General features: G+C 37.7%; 1 protein-coding gene across 1 annotated transcript in view; it reads right to left on the bottom strand.

Moving 5' to 3' along the window:
- The window catches only part of WWP1 (WW domain containing E3 ubiquitin protein ligase 1), a 122875-nt gene that overhangs the window by 32476 nt on the left and 63608 nt on the right, over nt 1-26791 (bottom strand). Inside the window, exons 9-16 of the mRNA XM_025393677.1 lie at nt 22997-23333; nt 11065-11160; nt 8600-8774; nt 5576-5630; nt 5097-5181; nt 4844-4972; nt 1055-1130; nt 876-947 (exon numbers count right to left, since the gene is read on the bottom strand). Of these exons, the coding sequence (XP_025249462.1) occupies nt 876-947; nt 1055-1130; nt 4844-4972; nt 5097-5181; nt 5576-5630; nt 8600-8774; nt 11065-11160; nt 22997-23333 (1025 nt within the window). The remainder of the gene's footprint in view (nt 1-875; nt 948-1054; nt 1131-4843; nt 4973-5096; nt 5182-5575; nt 5631-8599; nt 8775-11064; nt 11161-22996; nt 23334-26791) is intronic.

Raw genomic sequence — 26791 nt, 5'->3', positions numbered from 1 at the left:
AGGTACTAGGCAGAACGGCAGTAAACCAATAGTCTCTGCTCTCATGGAGTCACATTCTAGTAAGGAAGACAAAATACACCATGTTGGGTGGTTATGAAAAAGAATAAAGCACCATAAATGGCTGGAATGTGACTGTGAGGGAGAAGAGCAGGACTGCCATCTTAAAATAGTAAGCTCAGAGAAGGTCTCTCTGAGATCACATTTAAACAGAAACGTAAAGGTGAGAATAAACAGTTATTAAAGCAATACTCAGATGGAATACAGTATCTACCAATTTAATTTTAATTTGATAGCATTATCAAAACTTTGAGGTAATAAATTCTTAGCCAAGTATTAAGTGTCGAAACAAGAATCAACTCATTCCAAAAGCTGTTTAGGCTTTATTTTAGTAAATACACGTCTAAATTCATGATAGAATGATTGTCTCTCAGTCTCAGTACCTTCACCTATAACATGGAGATACAATAAGAGCTATCTCAAAGGGATGCTGTGAGGACGAATGAAATAAAATGAGAAATGTAAGATGCCGGTGTTTTACAAATGATATTCACTCAGTTTATGGTAGGGTTTAGTATAACTATTATTAAAATGGGCACTTAGGCCAGATACAGTGGCTCAAGCCTGTAATCCCAGCACTTTAGGAGGCCAAGGTGGATGGATCACTTGAGCCCAGAGTTCGAGACCAACCTGGGTAACATGGCAAAATTCCATCTCTATTAAAAAAAAAAAAAAGGCACTCAGTAAGTGGCGATGGCAGTCATTATTATTATAGCTGTGTTCTGGGTGGTTTAAAAATTTCTAAAACCCTAACTTTCTTCAGATGTACAGAATACAATGAGACAAATAGTATTTTATTCTGCTAAAATCCTCCTTACCTGTTGGAAGGAATCTTCAAACAATGTCTGCCGGGACACATTGATCTTTACATGACTGGGTAGTGCATTAGACTAAAAACAAAAACAATATCATAATATCATCTAAGTTATAGTATATGTATTGTATAAAGATAACACTAAATTATTGTGAGTATAAGATTTATTTACCACTGTAGTACCTGGCACAAATAACGGAAGTGAGCAAGTTTCCACCTAAAGCTGCGTTCATAAGCAATTTGTGGACCACCTTTAGTTCTAAAGAAAAACAAAAAGAAACCAAATTAACTCATAATAAAGTTGAATACTTAGTATTCAGTATGAAATCAGAGGTCCTAAAGTCCTACAAAATACCACAGGAAGTTTTTTCCTGGGAGAGAAGGGTATACATACATGGTGGGCCAAAAGCAGCTCAAGTAATGGGGACTATTACAGCAACAGGACACACACATACACAAAGAGGGACACTGTATTTATGCTGGGTCTTTGGTTAGTGAGTTAAATGAAATACCAAAGTCTACTACAGACTATTTCAAAGAAAATATTTGATAATCCTTAAATCTAAGGAGGACAGAGGCTCCAGACAGAAGAGACGTGGAAGGAAATTCTATCCCATCCTAAGTCTAACCTAAAACTCAAACAAATATTCCTGGAGATAATAAGCAGAGCAAAATCTAATTCCTAGAAACAACATTGTCATCCAGATGACACGGTTCAGGCAGTCAGTGAGAGAAAAGGCAGAGTTGGTGGCATGGCACCTGGGAATACAGGTTTCACAACATGGTCTGACTCACAGTAACAGAGCCTGGATCTCTTCCCTATTGACTGAGGGCCTGACAAGCACAAATCACTTTCATAATCTTAAGGAACACTTTGGAACAGATGAAAAATGTTCTCTTGCATTGTCAGGTTCAAGTGAATTCACTTATTCAAGCATTTACTGAAGGGATAGCTGGTACCTGGCTTTCTTCTAGACAGTGACAGCATTACTTATTAATAGGTAAAAATGTCTGTTTTGTGGAGCTTATGTACTAGTGAAGAGATAAGTAAAGTACAAATGTCTTATCACTCTTGACCTAAAACAATAAAAAAGGCATTGTTAAAAGGACAAAGGATAAGGAGTGATATGACAAGTATTTTGTAATTTTCAAAAGGGTAAAAAGAGTAGAGCTCATACACAAAGCGACATTTGAGCAAAAACATGAAGGAGAGGGCATAAGCCATATGGAGATTTGGGAAAAGAGCATACCAGGCAGATGGTGTAAGGGCTAAGACCCAAGGTGGAAGCTGACGGTGTTGAAGGCACAGCTAGTGGCCAATGAAGCTGGAACATGGTGAATGAGGAGGAGCGAAAACCAAGAAGAGGTTGAAGAGATGAGAGGGGTCAGATCCTGTAAGGCCATTAGTGTGCTTTTTACTCCAACTGAGATGGAAACCACTGAAGGGTTTTGTGCAAACAAATGGCTTTTAATTTAACTTTTGTTTTGGAAAGTCAGTCTCTGTGCTGTACGGAGAATAACACAACATTGTACAAGGTATGGGAAGAAAGCAGGGAGAGGACTCTGCTACCAAGCCAGGCAACAGACAATGGTAGCCTGGACCAAAATGGTGGCAATGGGGGTGGTGAGACAGCTGGACTCTAGATATGCTCTGAAGCTGAGGTAACTAGAATTCTTGATGGGCTGTTTGTAAGCTAGGAGAGAAAGAGGAGTTGTGGATGATTCCACATTTTTTTTTTTCTAAGATGGAGTTTTGCTCTTGTTGCCCGAGCTGGAGTGCAATGGTGCAATCTCAGCTCACTGCAACCTCTGCCTCCAGGGTTCAAGTGATTCTCCTGCCTCAGCCTCCTGAGTAGCTGGGATTATAGGTGCACACCATCACGCCCAGCTAATTTTACCATGTTGGCCAGGCTGGTCTCGAACTCCTGACCTCAGATGATCCACCCACCTCAGCCTCCCAAAGTGCTGGGATTACAGGCGTGAGCCACCATGCCCAGGTGATTCAAAAATTTTTGACCCAAGTACATGCTAGAGTGGAGTTATCATCAACTGTGTGACAGGGAATATCACAGGTAGGGCTGGGTTTTTGTTGTTGTTTTGTTTTAGTTTAGTTTTGTTTTGTTTCTTTGGAGATGGGGTCTTGCTATGTTGCCCAGGCTGGTCTCAAACTCCTGGGCTCAAGTGATCTACCTGCCTCAACCTCCCAAAGTGCTGGGATTACAGGTGTGTGCCACCATGCCTGGCCAGAGAGCTGGTTTTACAGGACCTATCAGGAAGGAGTTACAAGTGGAGATGTCAATAAGCAGCTGAATATAGAAAGCAAAATTTCAAGTGAGAAGTCTGAGCTAAATTTGTGAGTCATTAGCAGGCAGGTGTTTTAAAAGTGTAATACTGAATAAGATGCACCAAGAGAATGAATGTAGTTTTTTTTTTTTTTAAAAAAAAGGGTTGAGGAAAAAAAGGAGGACTCGGCAAAATAAAGAAAAAAGACCAGAAAGGCAGCGGGAAATCAAGAAAGTATGGTTCACAGCACTACTTTTGCCAGGAGAGAGAAATGTATTATGTCAAATGTTCCTGATAAGTCAAATCAGACAGGACTGCAGACCAATGCCTGGATTAACAATGGGAAGATCATTGGTGCCCTTGCAAATTCAGTGTCACGGGAACTTCCTGGAGTTGGTTTAAAGGAGAAACTATGAACAGCAATACAGAGACAACCGTGCAAGTAGCTTTCCTGTAAACGGGAGCAATAAAAATGAATTGTGGGCTGGGTGTGATGGCTCACATCTGTAATCCCAGGACTTTGGGAGGTCAAAGCGGGTGGATCGCCTGAGGTCAGGAGTTTGAGACCAGCCTGGCCAACATAGCAAAACCCCATCTCTACTGAAAATACAAAAATTAGCTGGACATGGTGGCGGGTGCCTGTAATCCCAGCTACTCGGGGGGCTGAGGCAGGAGAATCGCTTGAACCCAGGAGGCGGAGGTTGCAGTGAGCTGAGATCACATCATTGATTGCCCTCCAGCCTGGGCAACAGGAGCGAAACTCCATCTCAAAAAAAAAAAAAAAAAAACCACACACAAATGAATTGTGTAATCAAACACATTGGTTTGGTAAAGGGAAGAGTTGTAATTTTTTTTTTTGCTTTTTTTTTTTTAAATCTAGGAGAAATAACAGCTGATAAGAATAATTTAGTGGAGAAATAAAACCTGATAATGCAAGACAAAGGTGGTAACTGTTGGAGCAATTAAGTAGAAAAGTGGTGGTAGGAATCGAATGTACCAGCAGAGGGAGCAGACTTTGATAATAACAATGACAGTTCATCTGCAGGAACAGGAGGGAGGAGAGGTGGTAGGAGATGCACAGATATGGTGGTACAAATTTGCAAAAGACCTTTTATGATTGCTTCTACTTTCTTAGTTACGCAAAGACATTACACCTTAGAGTAAGAATGAAGGAGACATCTGTCAACTGCTTAATTAAGGTATCTTTAAATCTGGAAAATCATTTCACTGACCATCTCATTGCAGCAGTGTCATGTGGCAGTTAAGAGCACAGAGTCAAGAGACAGACTGACTGTCATAGTTAGAAACCAGCTCCATTACTTGACTTATAACTTTGCACAGTTAGTTACACTCCCTGTACCTCTCCTCACTTGGTAAAGGGAAAAATAATAGTATCTACCTCAAGGGGTTATTGGAAGATAAAATGAGTTAATACCTATGAAGTACTTAGAACAATCCTTGGCACATAGTAATCACTACATAAATAGTTGCCATTGCTATTATTAAGGAATGACATGCTGCAAATCCATTGTCAAATGAGAGCAAAGACAGCTATACTAACGTATCACTTGTGTAGGTTTTCTTGAACCAAAAAGTAAAATATTTTTCTAAACCTGAGGATAAGTTAGAGACTAACTCTCATGTGCTCACTAAGCAACATTTAAAGGAGAACTTCAAGTTTTCACTCACACAGATGACTTCCCATTGCGAGGATCTTTGAATGTTGTTGTTCTTGTGTTATGATCAACAAAGTACCTTACACCTTCACGAGTGTATCTAATTTCCCAGCCTTCTGGCAGGGGTTCTTCATTCTGTAAGCTAAAAGATAAAGTTAAAATCACAAGATGAACATTTTCTAGGTACTAAAAATATCTCATTCAAGGTTGGTTGATTCTACCTACAGATATATGCAAGATGATTTAAGGCTGCTGTATATACATACCCTTGAGTTCTTGGATCTTCCCATTGGGTTGTTTTTGTGTTGTGATTCACAAAGTAAACCCTGTCTGTTGAATCCACTCTTTTCTCTGAAACATAAAGTGACCATAATATTTAATAACTATTTGGGATCTATATATAAAATAAGGAATATATGTAATTATATATTATATATTATATATAAATATATATAAAAATATATCAGGGATATATGTATCGCTTATATGTCTTATAGAATATATACAATATATAATCTATTCTATATATAATATAGATTATATATGTTATATATTATATAAATAATTATAATATATATAATATATATTATATAATTATATATTATATATAATAATATATATTATATATTATAAGGGGTATATATTAAGGGATATATATAAGGGAGATATACATATAAAATAAGGGATATATATGGAGATATATATATCTCCCTTACGGATCATTAGCAAAAACATAACGGCTTACCCCAGCCTGGTGGCAAAGGTCCATAAGGGTCATTTTCTGCAGCTAACATTGAAGCCTGATTGGAGAAAAGATTGGGGAGAGAAATAAAATAACAGTATTTTAATATGGAAGTGGAAATAAGCCAAGTGCATGGCAGAATCACATTTTATAATAATTTTCTAAAAATATGATAAGGGGTTGGGCACAGTGGCTCACGCCTGTAATCCCAGCACTTTGGGAGGGCAAGGTGGGAGGATTACTTAAGCCCAGGAGTTCAAGACCAGCCTGGAAGACCCTGTCTCTATTAAAAAAAATTTTTTTTAATTAGCCAGACATGTTGGCACATTTGCCTAAAATCCCAGCTACTTGGAAGGCTGAGGTGGGAGGATCACTTGAGCCCAGGAGGTGGAGGTTGCAGTGAACTGTGATCACACTACTACTGCACTCCAACCTGGGCAACAGAGCAAGAAGCTATCTCAAAAATAGATCTATATTATTAGATAGATAGATAGATAGATAGATAGATAGGTAGATAGATCGATCGATCGATCTACATAAGGAAATGTAGCAATTTCAAGACACAAAGTTCTTTGTTTTTTTGAGACAGGATCTTCCTGCTCTATTACCCAGACTAGGGTGTAGTGGTGTGATCTCAGCTCACAGCAGCCTCTGCTTCCCAGGCTCAAGCAATCCTCCCACCTCAGCCCCACCAAGTAGCTGGCACTACAGACATGCACCATCACACCTGGCTAATATTTGTATTTTTTGTAGAGACAAGGTTTTGCCGTGTTTCTGAGGCTGGTCTCAAACTCCGAGGCTCACGTGATCCACCCGCCTCGGCCTCTCACAGTGCTGGGATAACAGGTGTAAGCCACCACTCCCAGCCAAGACACAAAGTTCATAAAATGTCATGAAGAGGAGACTATCAACTAATCAAATTAATTATTAGTTTTTCTAAAATGATTTAAAAATAATACACTGGCATCAGTACTTTACTCTCCCAGTCCTTCCATACTAAACTATAGAGGGAAGATGAAATGGGAGAAGAACATACAGGAAATTGATGTTTAAATGAGGCAATATTATTTGTTTAAAAATAGACCAATTATCACAATTTTCTTTAAAACAAATGCCCACTAATAAAACTAACACTCAACTCCAGTACCATTTATAGAAATAAACTTTTAATTAGTATCTTTTATATTTTCATGCATACATAAAAACACATTTTTATGTATGCCTCCATTCTTATTATAACTTAGAAATATATTCTGAGGAAAATATAAGCATTCTATCAAGAATTTTATAATAATGACAAATGTAAAAATAATTACCTGAAAAATAATTTCTTAAAGTAAATGCATCTTGATGAATATAATCTTGTAACAGACCCTGTTAATTATACTCAATATTTATCTTCCACCTGTTCTTGAGAACCAAATCCCTGCTTTGTTGGAGGTAGAAACGTGGCCATAAAGATCATTCCATCCCCCTTCCCTTGCAGCTGAGCTGGTAGAGTGAACAATTCCGGCCAGTGAAGTATAGGCAGAGGCCATGGTAAGGGCATCCTTCACTAAGTAAAAAAGGCAAGGGCTTGCAACAACAGAGCCATCTGCCCTTTCAATTCCTCTTTCTCTTTCTTCTTGCCTAGACTATGGATGTGAGGCCCACAGTGTAGAGTTCCATATAAACGAAGTAAAAGGCCTGAAGTGTGATACGGATGGCAGAGCAAAAAGGCAGAAAGAACCCAGGTCCTTGATGACACTACTGAGTCAATGCAGCACTTAGACTTTTACCCCAGACCTGATGTTGTACTGAGATAATTAAACCTCAATGTGTTTAAGGAGATTCTATTACTTGCAAGATAACATTCTTCTGATACACATCTGTTACCTCATTCTGCCCTGTTCACCAAAGGTTTTCAAGTGTACAGGTAAGTCCAACCAAAAACAAAGCTATATGTATTACTTTTTATGTATGTATATAGCTATATATATTACTATATATACCATATGGTATAATTACTATATATAGCTAAACTATGGAACCTTACCACTGATTTCTGTACAAGTCATGGAAGAACCAGCAATTGAAGGCAGCAGGAAACGCTATAGAAACTAGGCTGCCCACTCCCTCCCTGCTAGCTACATATAACCGGGAGAGTAGGTCAACCTGCAAATGAGAACTTACTATTTAACCTCTGAAAAAAATGTGGTCGAAAGAGTAAGACTGTAACAGGATTTTGGAGGAAGTTACTTACATTTTCTTTATATGTCTCTTTCCTACTTCCTTTCTATCTGCTAACTTCTACACTTTAGGTTTCTTCAAGGTGCCTCAAAACACTATCTGTAGTTGCCCAGTACTTTAAAATTTATCTTTTCTACCTCCTATGATCACACCATTTATCAGAGGAGTTTTGTTTTGTTTTTTCCACTTCTCTCACGGATGTTTGCTTATGGCAATAAGTAAATCCCCAACTGGTCAAATTTTCAGACAGTGTTAGACTTTTTGGACAAAACTTTCGAGTTCTAGAAATATCTCTTATGGGACAAAACAGATGAACGTTGCTTCTTAGAATCTGGGAAGAGAATCAGAATAGCTATAATACTGCGAGACTGGCTCTAAGTAAAATCATAAGGTAACTGGTTATGTTGAAAGCAAACAAAATTATTATAAAAGTGGAGGATTGAAAATTAGCAAAAATATTATTTTACGAAGAATTGCATTTATGAAACTACCCCTTAGTAAGGATATAAAACTTAGTGTGTAAGTTATGTTACTAAACTAGAATATTTTAAAATATTATAAAGTGCATATATATATATATATCAGAAACACTATTTATTAAAGATTAAAAAATACCTTGTAACACAGTCTATACCATTTCTAAAAATCACCAAAACAGATATGTGATTATGGTCAAGGGATAGCAAAAAAAAAAAAAAGAAAGAAAAAAAAAAAAGGAAAAGAAAAATCACCATAATAGAGAAGGACAAACAAATAAGGGAGGAAGTTATGTAAACAATCTTATAATTTGCTAATTACCGAATAGAGGTATCGTTGGTTAAACTGTTGCATAGCTCCCTGCAATTGGTTCCGCTGAGATTGCCACTGTTCAAAATTTCGGACAGATTCCATGGTAGGCCGCTGCCACGTTGTTGTTCTGGTGTTATGATCCACATAATAAACTCTTCCACGATCATCAACTCTTCTTTCCCAACTACCACAAATAAACAATAATAAAAATAAACAATAATCTCTCAATAGAAGAAAATGAAAAGCAGTTATTACTTCACTCACTTTAAATATCAAGACATGTTAAAATACCTAAAACATGAAACTATGAACTATTTATTTTAGCTACATTACCTTCCCATTCTACCACTAATACCTTTTTATTTCCTTTAGTCACTGTAATGTTTAGTCCCACACTAGAAGAGGTTGCTTATTTTTATTTATTTATTTTTTAAATTTTACTTTAAGTTCTGGGACACATGTGTAGAACACGCAGGTTTGTTATACAGGTATACATGCGCCATGGTCGTTTGCTGCAGCTATCAACCCATCAGGTTTTAAGCCCCTCAAGGGGAGGGAGAGCATTAGTCCTAATATAATTTCTAAAACCTGTCTAAAAAGAGGCCACTGAAAGAACAGTTTCAGTATCAATCTGGCTATCCGTTTTCTCTCTCTTTTTTTTTTTGTGAGATGGCGTTTCGCTCTTGTCACCCAGGCTGAAGTGCAATGGTGTGATCTCAGCTCACTGCAACCTCTGCCTCCCAGGTTCCAGTGATTTTCCTGCCTCAGCCTCCTGGGTAGCTGGGATTACAGGCACAGACCACCAAACCCAGCTAATTTTTTGTATTTTTAGTAGAGACGGGGTTTCACCATGCTGGCCAGGCTGGTCTTGAACTCCTGACCTCAGGTGATCCTCCCACCTCTCGGCCTCCCAAAGTGTTGGGATTACAGGCATGAGCCACCGTGCCCGGCCTCTCCTTCTTTCTTTGATAAGCATTTACTGACAGTGCTTGCTGTATACCAAGCAATCTGCTCTATAGCCAATACCCATGTTCAGGATGAGTTAACTGAACTCTTTTTATTACTTTTTAACTCACCTTCCTGCCATTATATTGCTGCCAATTTTCTTCCTGAAACACAGGTGGACTCCATGTCATTCCACCCACGATGGCTCACTGGCATGGCATAAAAATGTACTGTCCATATTTTCAGTCTCATCTCCCTGAGATCCTACAAGGGTCTCACGTGAGAGTCTAACCAACTATTTGCTGGTTCCAAGGGTGTCATGAGTTGAATTTTGTCATGCTTTTGCCTCAGAGAATACCCTTCCCTATATCTCTACCAACTAGAATTCTACTCATCCTTGAGGGTTCATGCCAACTTCCACCTGTTCTACACATGTAGGATCTATTAAACCAATTTTTATCATTAATTCATGAAATGATTGTAAACTCCTTTCAGCAAGCAATTATAAATTCCTTAAACTTATTACTAAAAATACAATGGGGTCACAAAGAGAATAATAGACGCTAAAGATGAAATTAAAGACAACCTCTGCCTAATTTTTGGACAACAGTTTCAGTGAAATAAACCCCATGCCATGGCACTCAATGAATGGGCTAAATGAATGACTATAACTTGATGATCCTGTCAGAGTTAAAATGAACTTCACGGTTTGCTATATTGCAATATCGGCACCATGTTTTCCAACAAGTTCTCATTTAATACTGTAGAATCAAGGCCTGAGTGCTTTGTTCCATAAAACAGAAATATCCCACAAAAATAACATTTCTCTGCCTTAAATTTTCTAGATTGTGAATGTGTTTTATAATGGTGGGCTTTAAATTGAATCTGGAAGGGAAATCTGAGTATCTAAGAAATATACTTCAGGTACACACAGAATGTGTGAAATAAATAAATGCAAATAGTACAATTCGACTAGCTATCAGTGCAGTTATGTAGACAGTTATGAAAAAATACAAAAGTAAAGGAAGACTCGTTTGTGAATGGCCTTGAATGACAGCCTAATAGCATGAATTTTAGTATGTAATAAAAACTTTATTAATTTAAAACTTTCTGCAATTTTAGGCATAAGTTCACTCATGGAGACCTTTGTAGATTATAGTTTTGGGCCACTTTAATATTTAAGTCATTAAATCTTATGAAATAACATACTTTAGATCACTATCCTTGCAGAACCATACATATAAACTGTCCTAAATGTTACCTTTCTTTCCTTAAAAAAATTACAAGGACTGACAACTGACCAAATTTTGCAACTTCTCTCAGTAACTCATGCCAATGTTTGACAGTCTCTTGAAGAAGCCCTACAGACTATCTAGTCTCATTGACTGAACATTCATTATTTATACAAGGAAATTTAAAGAAACTGAATATATGCAGAATGAAAGAATCAAATTATGCTGTACTAAATGAATTTGAAAACCACATATGTGATAAAATATAACTGCAGATGCACAAAGATGCTATATTACCCTGGAGGTAAAGGTTGTGGTCTCTCCCATGTGGTAGTTCGAGTATTATGATCCACATAATAGGTTCTACCATGAGGATCTTTTCTTTGTTCCCACCTTTAATAAAAATACAAAAATAACAGTAAGAGACAACACACTAAGACAATCTTCCTAGTAATCAGAATGACTGAATGACTCTTCCTTATAATCAGAAAAATTACAGATAAGTTTTACATTAAAAGACTATAAACACACATACACAGCTATATATAAAGGCTATTATACATATACATAAGTGTTCATTTTCTCAATTATTAGTACTTTTTTAACCTCTTAATTATTCCCTTTTTATTACAGTATTGGAAACTCAAAAAGTATAGTTAGCAGAAAAGGAATACAATACCCCACATTTTAAAAAGTTACTTATAGAATTCCAAATTATCAGAAAACAGAAATTGAATCAAGAATAAAGAAACTTTCAGCTTAATATTAAATCCAAGGCACAAAATGTCTATGAAGTAATACATTGATTTTGCTATAATTTCAAAAGTACCCATCTAAAAGATTTTTAGCCGAAATAGCCTTAAAGAAGTATGTGGTGATACTGCTCCATGAAAATTCTTTCATCTGTGTGCACAGTGTCTTTTCTTTGTGCATATCTATCCCAACTTTCGTTTTGGTAGGTCTCAGAACTTATGGAAATTACATTTTATCTTTTTCATATTCTATTTTGAAGACTCTCAATCTCTCGTTTCTACCATTCTCATTTTTTCTTCTGTGATTCCTGTTAATTTCCCTTCAGTCTTTTCTTAATATGGTATAGAAAAATAATTTTTTTTTTTTTTTTTTTTTTTTGAGACGGAGTCTCGCGCTGTGTCACCCAGGCTGGAGTGCAGTGGCGCGATCTCGGCTCACTGCAAGCTCCGCCTCCCAGGTTCACGCCATTCTCCCGCCTCAGCCTCCGAGTAGCTGGGACTACAGGCGCCCACCACCACGCCCGGCTAGTTTTTTGTATTTTTAGTAGAGACGGGGTTTCACCATGTTAGCCAGGATGGTCTCGATCTCCTGACCTCGTGATCCACCCGCCTCGGCTTCCCAAAGTGCTGGGATTACAGGCTTGAGCCACCGCGCCCGGCCAGAAAAATAATTTTTAAAAATAAAAACTGGTGGGCCAGGCATGGTGGCTCATGCCTGTAATCCCAGCACTTTGGGAGGCTAAGGAGGGTGGATCACCTGAGGTCAGGAGCTGAAGACCAGCCTGGCCAATATAGAGAAACCCCGTCTCTACTAAAAACACACACACACACACACACAAAATTAGCCAGCCATGGTGGCACACACTCCTGTAATCTAAGCTACTTGGGAGGTTGACACATGAGAATTGCTTGAACCCAGGAGGTGGAGGTTGCAGTGAGCCGTGACTGCACCACTGCACTCCAGCCTGGGCGACAGGGCAAGACTCTGTCTTAAAAATATAAAATACAAATAAATAAATAAACAAACAAACAAAAACTCATACTTCTGAGTTTAAGACTCTTGTTTTCAATTTTAAAATAGAATAACCAGAAAATATTTTCCTTTTTCTTTAATACAAGAACTCAAGAAGGTAGTGTTTCGGAAGGGACATGAGAGAGTATTCCTGGGGTGCTGTCAATGTTCTCTTTCGTGACTTGTGTGATGGTTACAAATGTGTATTTTGTGAGAAATCAGCTTCATCTATATATTTTGAAGGAAAGTACTTTTCTGTGTGTATGTGAAGTTTCACAATAAGAGATTCTGTTTTTAAATGTGAGTGCTTATCAAGAAGCCCTAACTTGGAATGGTGAGTTTTGATAAGTTGTCCTGCACCAAGAGGGAGGCTCAAGGATCTCCCATAAAGAATCCAGCACTTTTCCCTCCTACCTTCCTTCCCCATCTGCAAAGTTTTGAGGATCAAATCGCTTTTCCCTATTATTTGTTAATATGGTAAATTTATATTTTCAAATATTAAGTCAATCTGTGAGAACCCCCCCAAAAAGAACCCAATTAAATTTATTTTATTAAGAGTGCTGAAGTTATTTTCTTTATTTTTATACACGATAACTATATATACTGAAACTACTCCCTAGTTTGCACCCATAAACACATACATACTTAAGATGACAAATACACACAAAAAATTAAAAAATTTGTTTAGTCTGCATCTAACAAACCTAAGTCACAAAACGCTTAAGTAGTAACCATAAACAATAAAGATTCCCAAGTTCAGAACTGACTTAGGATCACAAAAATTATTAAACTTGCCTATTATATCCTACACTGGAACACTCAAGATATTCAGTACTGTAAAAACTTAGATATTCCTTATAAAGCATTTCACTAAAATCAGACAATCTGAAAGTTATGATTAACTTTATTTGCTTATATAAAAAGCTCACAGGAAAGGAGTTAAATATAAAATTTCATTTTAAAGGCCTTTCAGGAGTATGTCTAACATGTACCAATGGGCTATTCTGTATGAAAGCTTAACTACCAAAACCAAATGAATACCTAAAAACCTGATCAAGTTTCACTTTTGCTATTTTTAGGTAATAATTCCCATACACAGTCCTTGAATTTTTATTGCTATCCTATAGCAAAATTTCCTGGTTTCAACTGTTTCTTCACAAATATCCTTTACTATTTTTAATTTGGCTTTAATTTTTATCAAAATTACATATACTTCCAGATAGTTTAATATATACCTTCATAGCTATGTAATTATATATACCTTCACATAGTTTAAACAGAGTCATATAGTCTATGAGACTTATTGCAAAAAACAACAGTACTTACTGTCTTTTTCACTTCATTTTCCACTCCCCAAGGCAACATTTTCAACTTTGTTTCAGTCCATTTTTTTTGGTATTTACTTCTTTTACTTATTAACTTCCTTGATTTATTGTAACTTGTTTAATTTCAAACATAATGTATTGACATTTTACTAGGAAAGGTGAAGCTGCAGGTCTCTCTCCTGCACACACACACATCTACACTTACCCTCCTCCCAACCATTCCAAATATATACATATGTTGTACCTTCCCTTACAGTTATCATTATGACTATATAAACTCCCCACAGCTGAGCACAGAACATACCCCGATTTCTTTTTTTAAAAAATACTATTAGCTAGAAAAATTATCTCCACTTCCATTTGCTTATTGTCTACGTTCTTATCGTTAAACCCCAAATACTTTTCCAGTTGCATAAATCTCTTAAAACGTTCAAGCTCGTTAGCTGCTCTATGATTGCACCTGTCTTCTGATTAGCTTCTAGTCTAGACTGTCTGCTGTCTGAGGCCACTCTGTGCTTTCCTTCACCATTGTGCAGGCATTCCTTTCACTCCTCTCCTAGCAGACCCTCTAATTCCTGCATCCAACATCTTTTACTTTAACTACCTAGTTTTGGGAAAACACAAGTCCTAGTAGCTTTCTAAGAAAGAAGACATAGGAAGTGAACTTTTGGAAACCTAGGATATGGAAAAATGTATTTATTCTATGCAAACACTAAACAGTGTGGCTAGATACAGATCATATGTTGGGTATAATTTCCTTCCGCATCTAAGGCATGGACTCACTGTCTTCCACTGTCTTCTAGCTTTTCATGTTGATTCTAGGAAATCTGATGCCATTCTGATTATTATGAAACCTGCTTTATTTTTTCAATCTCTGAAAATATTTAGAATTTAATTGGCCTCAATGTACTAAAATTTTCACAACCAATTGTCTTAAAATAAATGTTTTCATTTATCATCCTGGATTTTTAGTGAGCCTTTTCAATAAGAAATTTGTGTCTATTCTTCAATAAAGAAATTTGTGTTTGTTATTTTGTTAAGGACTTCCTCCTATTTTCTCTCTTTCTAGAACTTTTCTTATCAGACTATCTGAACTGATCCTTATGTGTTACTCTCTGGCAAATTTCTTTACCTTTATCAGTCAAACTTTCCACTGAATTAAATTTCCAAGAGTTTTTTAGTCCTTTGAGTATTCCATTTTTATAGCACTGGGTTCTTGTTTTATGTATGTCATATCTACTTTTATCCTTCAGAGGATATTAAAATAGTCTCTTTTTTTTTTTGGATGGAATCTCACTCTGTCACCCAGTGTGGAGTGCAGTGGTGCGACATTGGCTCACTGCAACCTCCGTCTCCCAGGTTCAAGCGATTCTTCTGCCTTAGCCTTTTGAGTAGCTGGGACTACAGGCACGTGGCACCATGCCTGGCCAATTTTTGTATTTTTATTAGAGGCAGGGTTTCACCATATTGGCCAGGCTGGTCTCGAACTCCTGACCTCGTGATCTGCCTGCCTAGGCCTCCCAAAGTGCTGGGGATTACAGGCGGGAGTCACCGTGCCCAGCCCTAGTCTGGTGTCTTAAAACAGTATTTTCTAGGTTGTTTGTTTTGATATCTATCTTTCAAATTAAGAGGTTTCCCTTAGATGTCTAATGAGAAGGGCACCGAAAACTGGGAGTTTTATGTGCCTGGGTGGGGCTTGTGGATTGCGGGATTAAATAAAGAGTGGGGCTGTTTTGTTAGAGAACAATCTATACTAGTATTTTCAGTGTTTTGGGGAGGTCTTCAATAGAAGATACTGTCAGTCTCCTGGGTGAAGAGGTAAAATCCTGGGTGTCAATATTCTGGGATCTGGGTTGGGTGTATATTTGAAAATTTACTTTACAACCTTCTTTACTTATTAACCTTTCAAAGGTTCACTTATGTCTGCTGATTTAGGACAGTATTTCTGACCTCCAATGTGCCTGGTGTTACCAAGCGTCAAGTATCTCCAGTGAGGAAACCCCTACGCAGAGCAGAAGTTCTGGCTGCAGGGAAGGGAATTAGGGTTTCTCAAACATTCAATCTTGCCATTTACAGTGTCATCTTCACTACCACTTCCAAAGGTATCCAATGCTGCCAATGCGTATTCAGAGCTTTTCCCACTGACAGGCCAGAATCCAGCTCTCTTGGATTTGCTAACTGAGGTGCACTTAACCATCCTCCAAATGACTGCAGCCTCCACCAACAGCTTGATGGCAACCTCATAAGAACCCCAAGTAGAAGCACCTAGCGAATGCACTTCCTTATTCCTGATGCTCAGAAACTATGTGAGATAAGTTTTGGGGTAATTTATTATACAGCAATAAATAATACACAAGGAAGCACTACAAACCATTCAAAAGAATTAAGGGAGACCTACATATTAGACCATATGCTCCACAGAGTTTGGACCTTCATCTGTTTTGCTAATCAGTATACTAACAGCACCTAGCACAGAGGCTGCCACAGACAAAGAGTTTAATAAATATTTGTCAATTAAATATTTGATCAATGTGTGAATTTATTTGTACTGATTTGGAAATATGACTAAGTTGTTTTTTTAAACCAACTGAAAAGCTATACACAGTATGATCCTATTTATGAAAATATTTTATGCAAAATAATAATGTATATAGCTGCTCTCTAGCCTCTTCATCCACTTTTATCTTGTCTCATAGAACTTGTCACTACCGGACATTACTCAATGAGTTTTTTTACAGAAGACCGCTGTTTGTCTTCCCACTGAAATACAAGCTCTATACAACAGGTGCTACACAACAGAGCCTCGGGTTCTCTAGCTCTGCTGCACACGCCTAGAACAAGGGTCTCAAATATTTCCTGCTGGAATAATATATATAGACACTACTCTCACTGGTGAGTTTAAGAAGTATTAATATTTCTATATGACTTACATATTGTATTTGGTCATGTCTTAATTTTGTAATCAGAAACAGTTTTAGTATTGGGGGAAAAAATAAACACAACCAAGCCCTTCATCCATATAACGGGCTACGAAGCCCTTTTCTGTTTTATCCTGAGGTAACTTCAAGTATTTCTAATTTACCATTTAACAAATATTCAGTAAGCACTTACGTTCCAAGCACAACGCTACTTGCTGATCTTGTTAGATCACTTCCAGATTTCAGTGTTTTTGTTCTAAATAGAATTTGTCTTTCTCAAACTAAATTTCTTGCTACACAGAACATTATATTCAGAACTGCTTTCAGTTATCTTATTTCTAATTTTCTAGACCCACAGAATGCACGTTAATAGATCTATAATGCACTAAATAAGGAATAGGCAAATTTCTACAAAGAGCCAGATGATAAATATTTCAGGCTTTGTGAACCAAAGATATAATCAAGACAATTATATCGGTACTTACATAAAAAGAGACTCCTGCCCGGCTCCACCCTCTCTGCCTATGCTGGGGCATCCGGAGTTGTGGGCATGTTGCCTACCCAGTTCCCTCTGCTGACAACATTCTCAGAACACAGAGTTCCTGGTGCACAAGGGAGCAGCCTGGCCAATTTCACCGTCTGCCCCAGGGACTCTTGAATACTTGTGTGTGCCCTTCTCTCCTCCCCTGGCAGCTGGCCCAAGGGGAGTCACCATGCTGAGCTGTCACTCCCAGGGTATGTGTCCACTGCTTGGGACCTGGTAGCTGCCAAGAGTGAGTCCCCAAAATCTGGTGGTGACCAGAGCAGGCCTTGGGCAGCAATAAGGGAGGAAGGTATTTTTAGGGGGAAGTGGTACAGGGGTAAAGGGGGTACTCTGGCTTTGTCTCCATGACTCACAGTGACAGCCTGCTAGAGCTGTACCTGTGGGCCCTATAAAAGTGGTGGACAGGATCTGGCCAGAGACCAGATAATCCCGTAGTGAAAATTCATGGACACCCCGCAAATAGGTGCAAACCACCAAATTACTGATTACTGAGAATTCTCAATAGAACTCTGATTTATAACTGCCACACTTCACCTTCAACCACAACCCTCTTCTGCCTAGTATTTAGGTATGGTTTCTCTGTCTCACTGAAACATTATATACAAATTTTCAAAGCCTAGTACTGAACAAAGACTTTGCTTAAAAAAAAAATGTGGAAGAATTCTGTGAAATATATTACAATAAAAATAATAAAATTTGGTGACTGATTGGGCAACTGCTGGCTTCAAACTTAGGTAACAGGGGTTGGCAGTAAGACTGCTGCCTTGTCATAACCACAATCCCAGAGTTAATCCTCTTTCTGTCTAGTATTGGCCAATCTCTGCCTCCACCGACCTACTCCATCAGCAGATCAACTGTCAGTCTCTTCCATTTTACAAAACAATCTACTCCTCAGTTCTGTATGTCCTCTTGCTCACTTCTATCAAACATTCCTCCTTCCCTTTGTCTTCAGAGAAAGTTTTCTACATTAGTTCACACTCTTCCAAAGTGTCCTCTATTACACTTCCTCCCCTCTCATTCACTCCCAACTCAGAGCAAGTTAAATACAGCTCTCGTTATTTCCCTGAAACCACACTCTGTCATAGGTCAACAATAAATAAACTCTTTGTAATTAAGTTCAATGAGTGCCTTTCAGTTCTTACTAGAATTTTTCAGTGGCTTCTGACCTTGGTAACCATTTCTTCCAGAGGCATTTACCAGTCAGAGCTTTTGCCCAATTGCTCATTCTAAATCATTTAATGTAACACAAATACACTTATTTAACAAATATTTATTGAGTGCCTGCTATATGGCAGGCACAGTTCTGAGCACGAAGAATATATAAATAGACAAAATAAAATCCCTCTTCAATCTAGTGGAAAGACAACAGATAATAACACTGTGTGTCACATAATTTAAATGTTAAAAAGAAAAATAATAAAGGTTACATCATGCTGATTGGAAGAAGCCTATTCAAAAGAGTTCATACTTACTCCATCTATAGTAAGTTCTACAGCAGGGAAAAGTAATCTACAGTAGAAAAAATTAGAATAGTGATTGCCTCAGAATCACAACTTTCTAGGGTGATATTAATGTTCTATATCTCAATAAAGATTTGAGTTACACAGACATACATATTTGCCAAAATTCATCAAAATGGTACATTCAAGACTCGTGTTTTTCTTTCTTTGTAATCTTTATCTAAAAAAATTTAAAAACATATTGAATTCCAGTTAATGATTTGCAAGCTGAAGTGTTGAGGAACAAAACATACTGATGTCTGAAACTCACTGAAATGCACTAAAAATCAGATGGATAAAGAGATGAAGAAATGAGATAAGGCAAGCACAATAAAGTGTCAACTTTAAAATCTAGTGGGAAGTGTGTGGGTTTTCACTGCAAAATTATAATTTTCTGTACATTTGTAAATTTTCAACATAAAATGTTGGGGAAAATAAGGCAGGGTAGGGGAATGTGGGGAGACTGGCTTGATTTGGACAGGAGACTCAAAAAAGGCCTCTGGAATGAGGTAACATTTTAACAAAACCTGAGTATATTTGAGAATACATAAAAGAGCACATGCAAAGGTCTTTAGGCGAAATCATGCTTGGCATAACACTCAAATGTTATCTCCAGGCTAGAATACTCTTCTTCAGTTTTGGAACTATACATATAACTGCCTCCTTGGTATACGGCATGAGGTAACATATATCAACTGGATGTCCTATAAAATACAGAACGCTTTCTCTTCACTCTCCTACCCCAAGTCCAACATTCTATCATTATTTTGGTCAAATATGCCATGACCCAGGTGCCTAACCACTATTTAGGGGCGGGGCGGAGGGGTGCAGATTCACAGTGTATTTTTAATCTCTCTAAAAAGTAACTCAATACACTGTCCAATTTTTCACTGATGCGCACTTTAAATTAGATTTTGATACACAGAATTTTTTTACTTCATCTACATATCTCTATAGAAAGTGAATTAAAAAAAACCGTGGAGAGTAAAGGGTTGTTTAACAAAACATCTTGAAGTAGCAGTTCTCAACCTGGCTGTGCATTCGAATCAACAGGATTTAGGCACCCATAATCCTATCCTGTTGTTAGCTAAATGACTCAGTAAGTTACCAAACAAAAGAAAACACAGGAACTAAAGTAAGATTTTTAAGCAAAGAGGGAAGACGATGTGGAGTTGAAAACTGCTAATTCAAAGGGTTACACAGCCTAGTGCTGCGTATGCTAGAAGAATCCACCTTGGTTCCACTCTTTTCTATTCTATCTCCCCACAACTTATTACCAAGACCCATCTTACGTCAACCTAAAACATTAGCATTTACCTCACTTCAGGCTCTCTTCATTTCTCCCCTGGATTAGTGGCTTTTAAACTTTTTTTGACCACAGTTTACACAGTAAGAAGTGTGTTTTATATAAACATCTCTGTGTATACCAGATTGCTATTTACTGATTTTACTTACACACACACATACACACACATACAGAAAGAGAAAGAGAAAGAGAGAGAGAGAGAGAGAGAGAGAGAAACTTTCAGGAAACAATGCTTATTCTTACTACATTTAACATTTTCCAGTATTTCCTATTCTCACCTATATTTCTTTATTCAAATGCTGGTCATAACCTATTAATGGGTTGCACTCTACAAATTGAAAAACACTAATCTAGATTACTGCAAAATTCTAATACAAAGATCATAAATGGTGGCAACAAGCCTGCTGAAGCATTTATCTGGTCCCGACAGAATTAGGTGTATGTACTTACTGTTTTGAACTGGAATGCCGGCTTCCCTCATTTATAAAACAGCCTGGCTGCTATCCCAACTCCTTAACTCCTCAGCTGTCTATACCACTGCAAAAATGTTCTTAACAAAAGCAGAGGATTATATCACTCCCCTGCTTTACATTCTTTAATGCTTATTAGTGGTTTTCAGAAAAAAGTTCAAAACCCTTTGCAATCACACAAAATTCTTCATAGGGCTGTTTTCTCTTCAGCATTATATATCTTGCTGCCTCAAATGCTGAACTCAAACTATAACAAAATAATAATTCCTGGGTTCAGCATACTCATTTTCATGGGTACTAGGGATTTGAATGTGCAATTGGCTCTACTGAAAATGAAACTTTTCACCACTGTGCTAACTATAACTCCTCCTCTTCTTTCAGAATCCACTGAAGTGTCACAGCTTTCAGAAAGTATTCTTCGATGTCAACAGCACAGGTGACTCCTCCCATTCCTTCTCTGCATGTGTTCCTTGTCATGGCATCGTAAACTTACCTCTGGTATTAGCTTTAATTATACTGTATACTGGCTGATTGTTTACTCCTCTTCCCCACCCCCAGCACTTAGATGATGAGGTTTCTGACAGTAAGAATAGTTTTTGTTTTGTTTTGTTTTGTTTTTTTAAGATGGAGTCTCGTTCTGTCATCCAGGCTGGAGTGCAGTGGCGCAATCTCAGCTCACTGCAAGCTCCGCCTCCCGGGTTCAAGCGATTCTCCTGCCTCAGCCTCCCGAGTAGCTGAGACTACAGGCGTCCATCACCATGCCTGGTTAATTTTTTGTATGTTTAGTAGAGACGGGGTTTCACCGTGTTAGCCAGGATGGTCTCGATCTCCTGACCTCGTGATCCACCCACCTCGGCCTCCCAAAGTGCTGGGATTACAGGCATGAGCCACCACGCCCGGCTAAGAATAGCTTTTTATATGTCTTTGCCACAGTGACTGTTACATGAGAGACTAGGATAAATGACTAATTTACCAAAGACAGAGGACACAGGACAAGAGATTCTTGAGAGGGAAAGGAAAGCTGAAACATTTGCAGGAAAAAGAAGAGGGAAAAGCGGTTGAAAATAAGCTCAGAGAAAAGTCTGGCCTGAACATATAGATTTAATAGTTAAAATGATGGAGCACTGGCCAGGTGTGGTGGCTCACACCTGTAATCCCAACACTTTGGGAGGCTAGGCGGGTGGATAACGAGGTCAGGAGTTTGAAACCAGCCTGACCAACATGGAGAAACCCCTGTCTCTACTAAAAATACAAAAATTAGCTGGGCATGGTGGCAGGTGCCTCTAATCCCAGCCCCTCACGAAGCAGAGGCAGAAGAATCACTTGAATCTGGGAGGCAGAAGTTGCAGTGAGTCAAGACTGTGCCATTGCACTCTAGCCTGGACAACAAGAGTGAAACTCCATTCCAAAACAATAATAATGGAGAGTGCTAGATCTACTGGGGTAAGCACACAAAGGAAGACCAAAGGTTGAAACCATAATTATGCAGTGGACAACATCAGATGAGCCAGTAAGGGGCACTGAGAGAAAACAATTCTAAAAAAAACCAAGGTACATTAACAGTGACTGAGGTAAGAAAATGAAGACAATAGTGTAGAGACATCTAGAAGTACAGTTGCAACAGCTACAAGAGTTGACATTCTGATCACTGTAAGCTGTGTTGGAAAGCACTGTGTCCATATTTTGATTGCAGCACTTTCTGACCGTATTGTATATACTGTACACGTTTACAACTGTGAATCACTACATAAGCTTCTTGAAGGCAGAGCCAATTAATCATTAATTAATATTAGTATTACCAGTGCCAAAGGTCAAAGAAATTGTTACATGAATACAGAGGAGATGACCAAATGGAATAAACATATAGAATACTCTTTAAAGAAAATCATGGGGAGCTAAATAATTATAATGAGAAACTTAAAAGAGCTTAAGAATTACTAATCAGCAATGAAAAACTGTGTTTTTCATAGTCAATCAGCAAGGTATGTGACTCTCCAGCACTCAATTTATTAGCTGAGGAAAAGAAGAGCTATTTCCTCCCCAGCATGAGGTCTGGAAACAGACCACCAAGGATGCTAGAGAACTGAAGATATTATATGGAGTATCATGGTCACTCTTATGAAAAGTAAAAATAAACCAAGAATCAAATCAAGAGGGTTTTGCTAATTAACATCCGGTTTTTTGTTTTCCCTTCATACTACATATATTTCAACCAGATGAGCAATTGTTCTTAGTTTCAAAAAGTACTTCTTTGTAGCAAGTAAATAAATAGTATGATTCAGATCCCAACTTAGATTCTGAAGTTCTGAACAATGAAAACATTTTATACACACATTCAATAGTCATATGTTAACAGACAGTTGCTACTTAAATGCAAGTCAGACATTAAAAAATTTAACATACCCTGATGGCAAGGTTTCTGCATTGGCATTCCCAGACTGCTGCCGTACAGGATCCACACACCCATCTGGCTGTCTTGATTTGGCTGCTTCAAAAGCAGAACTACTTCTAGAATTAGAGGTGTCAGGCTCTAATATACTTCTAGCTTCAGATCCCAATTCTGCACTGGTAGAAGGAATACATTCATTGTTTTCTGAGGAAGTCAGTATTTCTTGAACTGGAGGATCTTCAACAGTAGTACTAGTGCAATTTGGAGACAAGGCATTTTCTTCAGACACTACTGGAGTACCCGTGACAGAAGCATTATCAGTTGGTGCAAATGAGGATGATTCTCCATTAACTGAGAAGGAAAAATTAATAAAACAATCTATCAAGTAATGATAAAGCAATCAATTACCTAATCAATTGACTACACTTATTCAGAGCCTAATCCAGACTAAGCAACTACAATCCATTCTCCAAACAGCAGATAAAGTAATCTTTTCAAAATATGTAACATAAAATAAAATGGAGATTTTTTTTTGTTGCTCAAAATTTCAGGGATAAATATGTAAATGATAAAAATTTAAGTATGTATAATAATAACAACCTTAAGGAGAGAGGCACCAACATTAAGATAACCAATGTTTTCCCTCCAAATCATCAATTCTGAGAAGTCTGTATGGGCCATCTAAACTTTGCTTTCAATTGCTCTTCTCTTGTGTAAATGGTAGCTAACGTCAAACAAACTGTTTTGCCAATAGGAATTCTATGATGGCATCAATTCTTAAAATAGCACTATAGGGGTTACAAGAACCTGTTCTACACTTTTTCAAGAAATAACCCAGTACTGCAATCCAGTGACACAGTTTTCCTAATTTTCATTTTAAGTGTGATTGATTGCTCTAGTTCGACTATGTGTCACTATAAAAATGAGTCAAATTAAAACTGTAAGGGTGAACAGATTACAGAATAAAACCTACTGGAAAAACCACATATCAAACGGCAGAGGGAGACATAATCACAAATTTTAGGAGAATTAATGACAAAAAACCCCACTCAGATTAAATGCTACTGGACATGGCCAAAGAAGTACCAAAGATGTAAGAAAAAAAGGTAATAAAAGAGCTTAGAATTCATTCCAGGTACAGAAAAAAAGAAAAAAGTAACTAGAAGAAAATGAATTTTGATCAAAAGACCCAAAAAAAAGATCAGAATTTCCTAATGCACCTGATATGACTCAAGAACTTACTGAAAATATAATATCTAAGTCCTCATACTAGACTTATTGAATCTCTAGGGGAAATCGCTAGGGAGGAACCTGGGGATCTGCATTTTCAACAAATGCATATGATTTTTTTAATCAGGAAAGCTGGAGAAACCATAAAATATACCTTTCCAAGTTTTATAAAGAAAACATGTTTAATATAAATAACATTAGAAATACCACGTACAATTTCCTATCAATGAGTTTGAAATTAGCTAAACTAACTCAAAGGAAAGAAAAAAAAGACAAATCAGAGTAGCAATGGAAAAGGTGATGAAAGTTCTAATACCATCGCTCCTAAAGGCCCCAGGCTCAGAAAGGTTTCTGAGAAAATTCTATGAAGACTTTATCAGATAGATCATTCCTACGTTATTTAAGGTGTTATAACACATTAGGGGAGAAAAAGTGAAAAGGAGTGTCCTAACTCACTCTGGGAAGGTAATGTAATGTAACCTTTCAAAGCTGAAACTGAACAACAACAGAACAAGAAGACTATAGACTAACATCATGTATAAATTCAAGGATGATTTGATATTAGGAAACTACATTAGAAAATCTACTATGTTAGCAGATTAAAGGATAAACATCATATGATTATTTTCAATACAAACCAAAAGCATTCAAGAAAATCTTGGTAAAATACCTGACAAGAAGAATCAGGAAAAATTCACAAGTAATCTAGATTATCACAAACCTATAGTCATTAATATACAATAATTGTAAAACATTTTAAGAACCTCTTTTTTTTTTTTTTTGAGATGGTGTCTCGCTCTGTGGCCCAGGCTGGCATGCAGTGGCGCGATCACAGCTCATTGCAACCTCCGTCTCCCAGGTTCAAACGATTCTCCTTCCTCAGCCCCCCAAGTAGCTGGGATTACAGGCGCCTGTCACCAAGTCCCGTTAATTTTCCTATTTTTTTGGTAGAGACGGGGTTTCACCTTGTTGGCCAGGCCAGTCTCGAACTCCTGACCACAAATGAACCACCCGACTTGGCCTCCCAAAGTGCTGGGATTACAGGCATGTTTTTACATGCCTAGGATTACATGGCCTCCCAAAGTACTGGGATTACAGCCTATTGTAAGAACTTCTATTAAGATCAAGAATAAATTAAAATCAGGGCTGGGCATGGTGGCTCATGCCTGTAATCCCAGCACTTTGGGAGGCCGAAGTGGGTGGATCACGAGGTCAGGAGTTTGAGACCAGCCCGACCAACATGGTGAAACCGCATCTCTGCCAAAAAATAGGAAAATTAGCTGGGTGTGGTGGTGTGTGCCTATAATCCCATCTACTTAGGAGGCTGAGGCAGGAGAATCGCTGGAATCCAGGAGGTAGAGGTTGCAGTGAGCCGGGATCATGCCACTGTACTCTAGCCTGGGCAAAAGAGCAAGACTCTCTGAAAAAAAAAAAAAAAAAAGAAAAAGAAAAAGAGTAAATTAAAATCAGCAACAAAACAAAGAAGATCACAATTACCATGCCAATTCAATATTGATTATATTTGAAAATCCATTAAGAAAAGTCATAACAACATTGGAAAGAAGACGGTAAAAGTCATTTGTAATGAAAATGACAAATACATTATTTATTTAGAACACACAAGAAAATTTTTCTTAAAAACCCATTAGAACTAATTAATTGGAGCTAAAACATTTCAGCAAAATGAACAGACACAAGATCAACATCAAGATTACATTAAAAAAAAAAAAAATTCTTGCTCTGTCACCCAGACTGGAGTGCAGTAGTGCAATCTCAGCTCACTGCAACCTCAGCACCCCAGGTTCAAGTGATTCTCCTGCCTCGGCCTCCCAAGTAGCTGGAATTATAGGCGTGTGCCACCACACCCGGCTAATTTTTTTTGCATTTTTAGTAGAGACAGGGTTTCATCATGTTGGCCAAGCTGGTCTTGAACTCCTGATCTCAAGTGATTCCCCAGCCTGGGCCTCCCAAAATGCTGGGATTACAGGCATGAGCCACTGCACACCCAGCATGAAGAAAACATTTTTAAAAACATTACTAAAAAGACAGAATGAATACAGACATAAAATCTCTCTCAATGGGAAGATTCAGTATTGTTAAAATAATAATATACAATAAACTCTTCTTGAAATGCAAATGTTGGTCAGATGCAAAGCACTACAAATTCTCATTCATTGCAGTGGGAATGCAGGAGTACAGACACTTTGAAAGACAGTTTGGCCGTATGTTACAAAAGTAAACATACTTTAAAAACACAACCCACCACTCTCACTCCTCAGTACAAATGAATTGAAAACTTATATTCACGTAAGAGCCTGCACACAAATGTATATAGCAATGTTTTTCACAATTGCCAAAAACTGCAGTAACCAAGGAGCCTTAATAAGTGAATATTTAGTGATAAAAAGAAATGAGAAGTCAAGCCACAAAAAAACATGGAGAAACCTTAAATGCACATTGCTAAGTGAAAGAAGCCAATGTGAAAAGGCTACACACACTGTAGGACTCCAATTATGTAACATCCTGGAAAGGACAAAACTACAGAGACAGTATTTAAAAACAGTGGTTGCAAAGGGTTT

The sequence above is a fragment of the Theropithecus gelada genome, chromosome 8, assembly GCF_003255815.1.
Source record: "Theropithecus gelada isolate Dixy chromosome 8, Tgel_1.0, whole genome shotgun sequence".
NCBI classification, from domain to species: Eukaryota; Metazoa; Chordata; class Mammalia; order Primates; family Cercopithecidae; genus Theropithecus; species Theropithecus gelada.
The sequence above is the reverse complement of the archived record's forward strand: the minus strand, read 5'-3'. Positions and strand labels throughout refer to the sequence as shown.